Genomic DNA, 12,876 nt, shown 5'->3' with positions numbered 1-12,876 from the left:
ATAGACGACTGCCTCGTAAATTCTCCTCGGCAGAAGGTTCACGGGATTTTCCCCGTGAGAACGGCCGGGAAACCGTGAATTCGAAGCCCTTCTTAATTAGGCCAGCCGACATCTCGCTACGTCCGCGTCTATCCCGACTTTTGTTTATCGCCGCCCTGCCGTATCCGAGGCTATCCGTCTGTCGTCGTTTCTCGCGGTCCCGTTTCTCGTTTCTCGTTTCTCGTTTCTCGTTTCCAGCATCGGCTCCCAGCGTTATCAAGGGAGAACCGCGCGCGTGTCCGGGAAACAGTTCTTGAACCCGTGAAAAATAGCGGGTGTCTCGCCTCCCAGGATTACCTCGCGACATTCTTCTCGCGTTTCCTCGCGCAACCACCGAGAGAGCCAACTTTCGCGGAGCAAAGTTTCTCCGGGGGTTTTTCGCCCGGGCCCGACCGTCGTCGTCCCTCCCGCCCGCGGAAAAACGACAAGATTCGGAAACCGCTACTTAGCGGCAGACACGACCGAACTTTCCGCGGGGGCCATTTGTTACCGGCGCGGAACCATTTGTAACGTTTAACGTTCCGAACTCCTCCGAAAAATGGCCTCCCATCAAACTTCCGTGTCGTCTTCTAATGTAAAACATCGAAACTTCGGTTCTAAATAGGGACGATATTTCGTCTGTTTCGAGCCGTTACGAGCTCTGCCGATACGGATCGGCCAGGGGGTCGGGTGAACCTCCCCTAGGTGGAGATGCAACCCTGCACACGGTTATGCAACGAACAGAGAGCATCTTATGCACCTCGCGCTCTCATTTCAGATGCGCGATCTTCAGATCGTTCTACGTGTTTGCCTGCGCACCCTTTCGCGGGAAATCTGCTTCTCAACTGCGACTAGATATATTAGAACGCAAAAGACTGTAAAGCTCTTTCTGCGTTGGGAGCAAAGGTCAAGCATCAGTGGAAAGTCGCGTGAGCACTCGATAACGATAGTATTCTTGAATTGACCGTTTCCCAGCCGGATAACGAGCAGGGCAGGAAAGAAATCGAAAGAATGCGAAGAGCAATTTCCTCGTTAATGCCGCGATAGAGCGGTGTCGCGTGCACCGGGGGACGTGCATTCTTCGAGGCGCAGCTAGCGACAGACGGACTGAGACACGAGACAATGAAAAATGCACGCATGACAGGATGCGGCGTGTGTGTGGCTGTGTGTATGCGCACAATGAACTCGTGCCGATGCCGATGCCGATGCCGAGGATCGGTACGAGCGCACGCGGGCACCGGCAAACTCGATTTCCCTGTCGTGCGCGCCTCGGTGCACCGATGCACGCCGGTCGCACTCGTCCTGCGGTTTTCCCGCGCCGCGCGTGCAGCTTTCCTTGCCTCGATACGATAAGATGTCTAAATAATTTACAACGCCATAATGCGGCTACGGGCCGATCGCTCGCCGTCTAGTCGATTTTCAAGGTAACCGCAGTTGTTCCGTTGCGCCTTTCCATTCTCTCCCTCCGACCGCAAAGTCGAGGCAAAAGTCGCTTAAACGCGTTATAAATATTTCTGTTTTTTCCTTTTCCGAGACGAGAGTGTCGCGTTAATCATTTCCGTCGTAATACAACATACGTAACAGCGGAGCTTAACCGTTCCGCCTTCGTTTCAGAGCAGTATGCCGATTATATTATTTTCTACCGTCAGCTGAAACCGCGAGGTAAAAATAAGCGACGAACTTCTCGATAATGTCTCCGTTCCCGCGTGAAATTTCAATATATCAATTATTTTCAACAAGTTTTTCGATTAAAAGTTTCATGGGCTCCGTACCTGGACACTCTAAGCAAACTCCGAAACAACAAGACGGTCGAGCGGGGTTGCAAATTAACTTCGACAGAGAATCTTTTTATAGTGTTTTAAGACTCGATTGCGCATTTTAGGCGAGAATGTCAAATCTAGAGGAATTAAATGTCGGGACATCGAGCTCCACAAGCCTGTGCAATTTTTGTCGAAATCCGCGATTTCTCGTTAACCAATTTGCATCGTTAGCGTACATATACGCTCAATATCCCCGGTCAAATATAATTCTAAAAAAAGTTTGGTGATAAAGGCGTTCTTTTCATATTTCCTTATGATGCAAATGGGTTAATTAGTGATCACAAGGCGCGGAACGGCGCTGACTGGTTCATAAAGGCGAGGAAGTAACCGAAACCGTAACGCGATCCAGATTTCTTCGAAAACGGCAAGGTGTCCCATGATTCGTGGACGAAGCGGCGGTGCCATACTCGCTTATATATATATCCGGCTCTGTTCTAGCGCGTCGTCGGAGGCACGTGACCGCCATGCGAATGAACGAATAAACGAAGCGTCGTCATCTCGATGGAACGTAGGACAATCGCGGTACCTTATCTTCTTATTCAAGGTTCCGCCGCGGAGCATCGCGCGCCGCGCTGGCCGCACCTTCAATTACTATTATAAGTATTATTGACTTGAATGCTCCATCTGGACGCATTCTTTCGCGACGGCCGCGCCGCATCGGACGACGAATTCTCGAACTCTTCGCAGAATGGAGTCTATTCTGTTGCCGGAGCGGCCTTTGTTCCGCAATTCATTTTTTTCTCCCGCGGTCTATTCATCGCGGCCGCAACGGCTCTCCGCGTCGCGCCGTATAAGACGCGGCCCTTGCCTATACGTTATGCCTATTCTCTCGCCGATTACAGATCTTGCCCGGTATTATTGCCACTTACGCCGACGCCATGTTTCTATTGTCGCGCGAAATCTACGCGCTCGTAAACGTACAAGGCGAGGCTCCCAGCACGGTGTGCTGAAAACCCGGGAAAAAATCCAGTTTCTGTTCTATGCACCGAGTTTAAAAGTTAATTATATATATTTCAAAAATCACTTTGACGCGTTTGGGAGTCAAGACCAGTTCCAGTAATCCAGCGAAAAAATGTTTCCGACAAAACTTGATCGGTATTTACAGGAGTACATGCGTCGACACGTAACATTTCGAAAAACAAATGTTTTTGAGCAGAAAATCAAGGTCGCGGTGATTTTCTAAGACAAAACCAACGACCTACCATGTTACAGCGTTGAACCTGGAATAGTCATATCCGGTTTTCCGGGCAGTGCGCGCGCATCGTCGGGGGGAAAAGATCCGCGGACTCGAAACTTTGTTTGCAACGCGCGGAGAGAAACGGCGAGGAGAGGCGGCCGAAATTCCGCGGGAAACAAAAAAAAAATGGAAGGGGTGTTTCGGAGTCCGATAGAGGATCGGAGGTGGTGCCGTGGATCAAACGAGCCGGACAGGGGGCCGTTCGGCCCTTAAAAATTAATTTGAAAAGTCAGCCGAGTGCCGGGCTCCTGAAAACGATCCGCTATATGAGAAGTCTCGGGATAGGCTGGGACCTTTCGTATTGCGGAAATCGCGAGCGAGCCGCGTCAGACCGCGGACGAAAACTTTTCAAATGAGCCAACTTTGCGTGTGTCTTGCGCTTTCGGCGCGTCTCGCAACCCCTTTCTAGAGACGCGGAAAACCTCGCATATTAGTAAAGTTGTCGACAGAGACGCGCGAGCCTCCGTATACCGTTCTCCGGAAACCGTGCGCCCTCGAGCCGCCGCCGACGGTCGAGCATCTTCCGGCCGAGCTCTTCCCCCTGGCAGGGACCGTCTCCGATTTAACCCTTTCGACCCTGCAGAGCCACCCTTCCGTCGAACGACAAGCGTTCCCTCCAGAATGATAAACGCCGCGACCGTGAAAAAATCGAACTTTTTCCAAGTAAAACACGCGTCGAACGTCTTCCGAAAATATTTCGAAATAACGAAGCGCCAGCTGCGTCGATCCTAGGCTTTCAAACTAATTTGCGCCCGCGCACGCAACGTTCGTCTCTCGTAACCGGATACGCAATTATTACGGCGAAGCTGCTCGCCGAAGATTCATCGGCGATCTCTCGAGACGAAAGCTAGACGACCGAAACGACGGACACGCGTTCTCTTTGCGTAGCCACTAAACGTTCCTCTCTTTTCTGTTGCAGGCCAAGTTGTTGGAGTCATCCCACGCTTGGCTCGGAGCCTCCACGTCGAGTATAGCAGGTAAGTTGTTCGACGCTCCCCTTTACGTTCACCTAATTGTCCAGCGGCAGCTGCCGCGACAACAGCGCATTTCAGGAACGGCAGACGAATAACGCGACCGAACTCTGGGTCCCGCGATTCTCCCGCGCGATTCCGACGTCGCCGGGTCGCGATCGTGTTTCCGTTCGCCACGAACGTCGACCTGTTTCCCCCTTCCTGACCGGGCAACCGGCGGATGATAAAGCGATCAGCGACCGAACCGAGGACAGAAGAAACGGGAGGAAAGCGACGGCTAAAGGCGGCGAGTAAACGGTGAGACGACTCGCGGCGCGACGCTTGCGTCGAGAAGAGCGTGGACGGCAGCCGAAGAAGAGGAAGAGGAGAGGCGCGAGAAGAGCCGAGCGGAAAAAGGTGTTGAGCGATGCGAGCCGCGGAACACGCGTTCGCCGTTATCCCGGCAATAACGAAGCCCCGAACGAACGCGCGTTGCTTTAATATAGAAAGCAATTTAGATAGACAGCCGAGCAAGGTCGGCCGTTAATGGCACCGCCGATAACGTGCTCGTGATTCCACCCGGCCAAGGAGCCGACTCGTCTGCGGACTCCCACGCATTCGCGCGCCGATTCGCATTTCCACGAATTCATCTTTACCTCATTCTCGAGAACGGCAGCCTTCCCGTAGACCCGATCCTAATTCCGATCTGAAAGTTTAGCCGTCTGTGCGGAGTGTGACCGGAAAGAGTGTCCTACCTCGAGCTGTAGCTGCATCCTGATGTTTATTCGCAAAGCAAGACCACAAGTCCCTTTTCTCCTTCAATTCCTTTCAACTTGCAGACCTGTCTTTCTCTCCTTTTTAACCTTTCTTAAGAGCCAAGACTCCGCGATAAGGTAGAGTGACTACATTACCGAGAAAAAATGGTTTCACGTGCCTCAGGTTTTCGTCCTTATATAAGAATATTTTGTCGCTGGTAAAGGGCTCATTCGAAGTAGCAAGGTTCGATCTAGCGCGCGCTGGTCATGAGCTGCCGAGATCATGCAGATATTTGGTAATATAAGCGTTCCAGCGTTCTGTCAATTAAGGGCCCGGTCTTGGTAGATTCGCGATAAGGTAGAGTGACTACATTACCGACAAAAAATGGTTTTACGTGCCTCAAGTTTTCGTCCTTATATTAGAATATTTTGTCGCTGGTAAAGGGCTCATTCGAAGGAGCAAGGCTCGATCTAGCGCGCGCTGGACATGAGCTGACGAGATCATGCAGATATTTGGTAATGTAAGCGTTAGAAGCAGGCCAAAAATTGACGTTGGACCGCAAAGGGTTAAGTCAGTGTCTGAAGGCTATGAACGGAAATTATACAGCAGTTGCCGACCCGCTGGCTCTGCAAAAGTGACGTGACTACCCTTGGCTCTTAAGATTCGTATACGAGGAGACGATCATCTTATTTATAGGATACTTTCCGGATACGTGTACCACGTTCTTGGAGACGTAAAGCGATCGCAGGTATCCGATGAGAGTTAGCAAAGTCCAGGGCGAGATTCGAATGCGTTCGGCTGGTCGTCTCACCGGTGTACCGCAGCCCTCCTCTTTTCCGCCCGTTTCCTCCGCGAAGCACGGAACCGTTCCGTCCACGCATATATCCTTGAAGCGGACGATTAGCGTGGACATGGGAGCGAGGAAGGAAAGGGTCGACGAGATCGTCATTCCGAAAAGAATGCGGAAACCGACGTGAATGGATTCGTAGGAGAGAGAGGTGGTGGGTTGCTGGGGTGTTTGCCGGTAAAAAACAAAGCTAAGAAAATCGAGAATCGGATGGGTATATAACTGTCCGTGTAAACGCGGGGTGACGGCCGCGATCCATGGCCGATCCGTCCCGGATCCATCTCGAGATCCGTCGGATCCGAGAGTTTGCGTGAAGAGGCCGCACAATGGGCTCACCGCCAAAACAAAAAGTCGAACTGCCTGACACTGTTTTTTAGTTGACTATACGACCCTGCTGAAGCTGAAGGCGCCCACGTGGACGCGGCACGATCTCCAGGAAGCGATCGAGGCCGTGGTCACTCAGAAGATGCGATTCACCCAGGCGTCGACCAAATACGGGATACCGAAAGGGACCCTGTACGACAACATCCTCGGGAAGACGAAGCGCATGATGGTCCTCGAGGAGGCGGGCCTGAACTCGAGCGAGGAGACCGCCGTGCTCGAGTTCTGCTGCGACATCAGCGTCAGTCCGTACAACCGGCGCACCAAAAAGTCCCTGAACGCGATCCTCAACTTCGTCGAGAAGCTCCGACGGAAGCGCGAGCCCGGATTCGTGTTCAACGGTCTGTCAGGGTTTCGGTGGTGGTGGGCCTTCTGTAAAAAACACTCGATAGTCTCGCTTTACTTCAACGACGAGAACGAGAACGACCAGTGATCCGCACCAACTTCGCCCGCGTCTCTCGCCTTTCATCGCACGACGTTTCGCCTGTACGCGACAAAAATCGTTCGACTATTCTTTTACTCGTCACACCGGGTCCGAATCGGACTCCGTTCATGGATGATTCTGAGCAATTTGATTGGTCCGGTACTCAAAAGGACCTGTAACACAGCTCTAGCCTTCTTGAGCGTTCCTTTTTTTCGTGCTCGTCTATTTTAAAAGTCGCTTAGAATTCAATTTTGTAGAAATCAATTTATAAAAATCAACCAACATTCCGACAAGTGCGGGTCATTTCTGCATGCAACTTTAAGAGCCGGCGAATCGGCGCAAGTTTTACTTAATAGTACAAAATACATTCCACGATATTTTTTCCTTCGCGAATACAGTGAGTTCTCGATGTATGTCAACAACACGGGTCTCGCCAGAGTCGTGTATCGTGCAGGAGCTCACGGGGTATATCACGCGGTAGTGGGGATAATTCGGCGACGTTTGTCATCCAAGCCCTGGCGACATATATGGAGAAGTCGGTGTATACGGTTTTTGTCGGTCGAGCGAAGCACCGTGCGATTCCTCGAATCGTGTCGCGTCTTCCGTCGAGAGTGCCTCAATTCGAATCGGTTCGGAATCGGTATGCCGTCGGTACACGGCAACGAACCGTTTCAACGAACCGCGAATTCTTTTCAATTGTGACATTCCACGCGCATTCCATTGAATCCACGGCTACTCTCGTAGCGGGACCAACAGCGAGCGTAATAAATCCTAGCAATAATAGTACTAATGATTACGTTTACTGCGATAGAAATAATAATATATTGCGTTGTCGCGGCTAACGATCGCACCAGCGATAATATAGTGCCTTTCCCCGACGTCTTCCACTCGAATAGAATTTACCGCGAATTCGATCCTCCGATCGTAGTCCGCGGCTCGGCTCTCGTCGCTCGTCAAACGATCCATCGATCTTCCTGTCCGCGGGAGAGTGCCTTCCCCGATTGTGATTTCGCCGAATCTCACAATTCGATTGTTCGAGATTATTAGAGTTTAAAGCGTCCACGTGTTAGCGGTGTCTTACCATGAACGAGAGTCGAGTCGAGCAGAGTAGGAGTTAGGTATTTTTTCAAATTGACCATTGCCGCGCGAAACTCGTCGACGAATTCCGAATCCAGAGATCAGTCCGATCGTGTTCTTGCGAAAATCATTTGCTCAACGAGGCGGTAGAATCGGGAATTCGCCGGCCAGGAAATCGTCGATATTAATTAACCGTCTTGCGATCGGCGGCAGTTTCGCAACGAATGACGACACCAAATTACGCTACTTTGCAAGCGATCGGGGACGCCTAAACGTTGATTCGGAACGCTCGTCGGCGGAGTTCGCGGAAATTGAAAAAGAGCGGAGCACATCTTCTACAAAGATGTTGCAAGCTCGTAGAACGCGGCGCGGATACGGCATTCCTGTAATTATAGTCGAGCCAAAGGTTTCGGTTTCTCGGGGCCCCGGTAAGAGCCGGTAGTGGTTGTTGCACCCTGTTATTTAGCTGGCCGAAACAGAGAAGGTAATGGCGATGAGAAGACAGCGGATAACAACGAAATAAAAGTCTGCCGTTTGACGCGACTCGCGGCCGAGGCGGAGCGGCCTCGGGCGGCCCGAAACCTTTCGCGGCGGATAAGCGCGACCGCGCTCGAACCGATTTCAGGGACGACACAGGATACTCTTATTGTGAGACTCGATCGCGATGTCTCTATAGATACACGCCAAGATTCTCGTTCCGTGATATATAGAATTATAGCGCTACCTCGCCGAAACGTATCGTTGCGTTTCTGTTCCACGCGTTACGGGAAAGACGCGCGCCGCCGCCATCGCAAATAATCCGACGCGAAAGTTTATTGTAGATCGATCCCTCGCAAGACACAACGATCGTCCGGAGCGATGAATTTGGCGACATTTTAATGGACCTAATATAACAGATAGTGCCGCGAAAGTTGTAGCATGTAGCAACGTTAGGCTACATACATTTTATCGCAAGTGATCGGTACAGGCTGTATCGGCTAACCATAATTTTCCAGGTCCTCCCTGGCAAAGAAATGTTTCGTTGAGGAAAAAAAGAAAAATTGCAGTCCCTTCTGCTCGTTAATGCTACAAATTGAATAAATTCAACGTTTGAGACTGATAGGCATTTAGGTAGACGTTAGGTAACTGTTTCGTTTTTTTTTTTTTTGGAGAACAGGTCGCTGAATTCTTCGATCCGAACCACCCTGCGATTTCTTGAAAAATTCGTCGGTAGACATCGGTAATCTACGGTGAATTCTCATTAGGAGTCAGTGCCAACCTTACGGTTTGGAGTCAGTGGAGCTACCCACATCACCGCGGTGACACGTGCAACGTTGTATCGGAGGAAGACACTTTCTCAGTCTTCTTGTCACTATCGCTTAGTAGTCATGGGCTTGAAGACGGATATGACTCTTGGGTTTCCAGCGTCTTGAGCTTCCTTGGCGACATTCTCAGATTTCGTCTAAGAGTCAGTCAGCAGAACGGCGCAACTGACTCGTAACGAGAATTCACGGTATATCTCCGAATAGCGATCTCATGATAGAACAAAGAGGCCGACTGTTCTCGAAAGTTGTAAAACCCGGGGACTCGGACGCTCTTCCTATTATGCATTCCTCGTTAAGCCTAGAACGGTAAATAGATACCTTCTCGTACCAAATGAAAAGCAGTCTCCGAGTCCCCGTGTCCGTTCCAAGTCTGGAGACAAGGGTAACGTCGGCCTTCGGACCTTCGGGAACGGTTATGCGATTGCGGAGGACCGATAGAAAAATCTTGGTAAAGCCGAGACACGCCGTTTATCTCGTTGGAACGGTGAAAGACGGCTCCGCGGTCTTCTACGGTTATTGTCGCGAGCGTACGCAAGCGCAACGGGTCCAGCAGCGCGTCCGCGCAACTTGGCGGGCGCGTCTTTCCAATTAATTGTATTAATCGTCAAATTGGAGGATGCTCAATTAAACCCAATAAGTTAACTATTAAATAATCGTTGCGAATTGAGGTCAGCCGTTCTCGCGACGCACAGCCGGTGCGCGTTCGAGTTGTATCGCGCGCGCGAAGGCAAACCGTTGCGAGCCTGCGATTACCGGTTTAACGTTAAGCAAAATATTTTCTATTAACGAGCGAGCTTGTTCCGTTATGAACTCACACGCGTTTCTCTCTCTCTCTCTCTCTCTCTTTCTTTCTCTCTCTCTCTCTGTTCCTCTGTCTTTGATTCTCTTTCGATCTCGCTCTCTGTTTCTCCGACTCTGTTATTTTTCTTTCCCTGCGAGGATTGTATGCTAACGACAATACAATCGATACGTGAACGTACAGAAGGCGGTCTCTCCGTGTGTGTGTGTGTATCTTTATTCCCCGACCCCTCTCCCCGCCGCAATTTGCCTTTCAACAGTTTGTTCGCAGGTACGCTTCGGCGCAGCAGCTACGATGGAACCTATCGCACGTGATTCTCTCGCACCTTGACTCGACTTACCCACGTTTGGCTATTTACGTTATTCACGTCATTCGCCGACGCGGCGCATCGTTCCGACGAGCGTCACTCGCTCTCACCGATTAACCACTCGATTTTACCCCGTATAGCACACCCGCGATTACCGATTCGCCGAAACGCGATCGACTCTTCGATCGCGAGACAATACGCGAGAATCGATCGAAAAGGCAGCGATCGAAGAGTTGTTCGCGTGGATCGGCTCTCCCGATGTTCGAACCGATCGCGCCTATCCTCCCTCTCCCCTGATCGAGATCGAGGCACCGACTAACGCTCTGCTTTTTCTGTTTTCTCTTTTCCGTGGGGGGCGTAAACTAGCAGACAGCTACCAATATCAGCTGCAGTCGATGTGGCAGAAGTGCTGGAACACCAATCAGAGCCTGGTGCACAATCTACGTTTCCGGGAACGCGGGCCCCTCAAGTCCTGGAGACCGGAAACGATGGCGGAGGCGATCTTCAGCGTCCTCAAGGAGGGATTATCCCTGAGCCAAGCCGCGAGGTAATCCTCAACTTCTACTTTTCATCCGCACTCCCATTCTTGTTTTTCTCTTTTTCTCTCCCTCTCTCTCTCTCTCTCTCTCTCTCTCTCTCTTTCTCTCTCTTTCTCTCTCTCTCTCTGATCTCGAACGGTACGTTTCGTTTACTTTTCGCTGTCGACGCACGCGTAATCCAGGGATCCTCGAACAAGATCGCCGGCGAATCTCTCCGGTTTTTTTTTTTTTTGAGTTTCAGTTAAAATCGAAAGATTCTTCGTTACAATTTCATCGTGGACCACCGGATCAGTCAAAACGACTGGTTCCTAATTTTTTCTTTTACAATTACTGAAATTGGAAAAATGTTTTCATCGGACATTTTTTAATGAACCTATTTCAACGTGCCCCTTAATGGGCACAGTCTTGTCACCGTTACAAAGCAGTATACGTCAGTCGAATTTATTGCTCGGTAGCTTTAGTGTTGAAAGGAAACGAGTCACTCGATTCAATTTTGAGAAAAATAGCAGAAAATTGGGGGTTGGAAAAGTGAGGAATTTATCACATTGCAATGGCCGTAAAATATTTTCGATAATTACGTGTCTGGACGGTGGAACGTTCAGAGATTGCCGTCCTTGTCTTCGGGGGAGACATTTTATAACGAAACGAAACATTTGAATAATTCGCGTCGGAATCGGAGACACGACTTTTGGCGAACTCCTCGGCGATTTTCGCCACTGTGCGTCGCTCAAACTTGGCCGAGCTGAATTTTGTACGGCCGCGGAGTAAAGGACCGCGTCGCGCCGTTATTTAACTAGTCAAATCGTCTGGATTACGTCCGCGTCAGACGTTTCCACCGTTTAAGGAACGCGCGCGCGCTGAGAAGAATTTCATTATTAGATGGATATTTGCGGCGCGACGAGTTCAATTCAACTAAGAAAGTTCATCGGACCGCCTCTCTGCAATGAAATGCCGAATCTTAAACGATACTGTCGCCGGTGTCTGACTGGCGCGTCGCTCTCGGTAACTCTTCATACGCGGTCCGCTTCGATCCCTCGAACGGATTAGACCGTTCGCGGTTTCGGAACGCGGACGCTGAAGGAATCCGGGGGCCATTACTATTTCAGTTTCTGGTTATTTCATTCCCTTTATTCCCGGTCCAACTTTCCAAGAAAACATTCTTCGTGGGTGGTACAAATTTAGTACAGCCCCGGTACGAATCCGGCTCCGTCAGTTTCCCAATAGATAACATTCTCCGATATTATCCTTAACCTCTTCCCGTACGATAACGAGCCGGGTTCGCGACGAAGAGTTCGAGCGGAATGCGACTCGTCTCTCTGAAGTCGGAACAAAAATTTTACTCGTCCTTTATCGATATGTAAACGAAAAACTATCAAGAATAAAGAAGTTTTAATCGCGGTAGTTGCCAAGGGAATGACGAGGGGTCCCCGGAGTCTTTGCATTTTCATGGCGCAGCTAATTTATCTGAAGGGGGCAGTCGCGAGCTACGAAAGATTCGAAAACTATGGATGCCTTCCCTCGATTCGAGATTCTCGTTGGTGGTTCGCGGTCGAGGCGGCGATTCGGATTGTTTCGACTGTGACAAGCCCCGTGACCAACGGACGTAAATGGGTCAAAACGCGGAAAGAGAAAGAATTGCAGGCGTTGCGGCTGTCGAGCCGAGCCGAGCCGGGTCGCGGCCGCCTTAAGAACTTTTTACAGCCCGGTCGTAAAACGCGTATCGCGTACGCGTAATAACGCGTCGCCGTTAAAAGGTTTTTCCCTTTGCGCGAACAAGGGAGCGCACGATCGAGGGAACGTTTCGCGGAACGGGCCCGATAATCTTAACGAGAATCGATCGAGGGAGCGGCCCAGACCGTCCGGGGGGAGGGGGAGGAGGAGGAGGGGTCAACGGAACTTTCTCGCGAGCTAATCACGGTTGTTTCATTTTGCAGGAAATACGACATCCCGTACCCGACGTTCGTTCTCTACGCCAACCGGGTGCACAACATGCTGGGTCCGAGCGCCGACGGCGGGGCCGGTGAGTGTTAGTTGCCATTTTCATTAAACCGTCGCGACACGGCCGTTTCTCGATCATGGATCTAGGGGAAGTGCGGACGCGCAACGAGCTTCCGATCGGTTAGCCCCGGGAGCTACGGGTTCACGGGCCTCGGGATCAAAATGTATTCTTCGAATGCCGGACGCGCGACATGTTGTTGTACTCCATCAGAGAGGTGTCTTCGAGCTCGCGCGCATCGTCCAAGACAAACTCGTCATCGTTTCCACCTTCCCCTTTTCGTCAGCGTCGCAGTTGCGTTTTGAACCGCGAACCGAGCTGATAAAACGCTCTCTCGTCGCCAGTGTAGTTTTCATCCTCGACGCTTTCGCTACCGGAAGCCTATTAATAGGCTTTTTATTGGCTGCGCTATATTCGATGG

General features: G+C 50.8%; 1 protein-coding gene across 7 annotated transcripts in view; it reads left to right on the top strand.

Annotated features, from left to right (window-relative positions):
• The window catches only part of LOC143357369 (protein bric-a-brac 1), a 280,682-nt gene that overhangs the window by 257,450 nt on the left and 10,356 nt on the right, over positions 1–12,876 (top strand). For 3 of the 7 annotated variants that reach the window (XM_076793795.1, XM_076793796.1, XM_076793794.1), the window contains 3 exons: positions 3,995–4,052; positions 10,287–10,467; positions 12,394–12,485. In XM_076793795.1, coding sequence (XP_076649910.1) covers positions 3,995–4,052; positions 10,287–10,467; positions 12,394–12,485 — 331 coding nt within the window. Of the gene's footprint in view, positions 1–3,994; positions 4,053–6,005; positions 6,458–10,286; positions 10,468–12,393; positions 12,486–12,876 lie in introns of those variants that run through there. The other 4 variants (XM_076793799.1, XM_076793797.1, XM_076793798.1 and 1 more) reach the window with 4 other exon arrangements.

Source organism: Halictus rubicundus, chromosome 9 (genome assembly GCF_050948215.1).
Source record: "Halictus rubicundus isolate RS-2024b chromosome 9, iyHalRubi1_principal, whole genome shotgun sequence".
Classification (NCBI taxonomy): domain Eukaryota; kingdom Metazoa; phylum Arthropoda; class Insecta; order Hymenoptera; family Halictidae; genus Halictus; species Halictus rubicundus.
The sequence above is the reverse complement of the archived record's forward strand: the minus strand, read 5'-3'. Positions and strand labels throughout refer to the sequence as shown.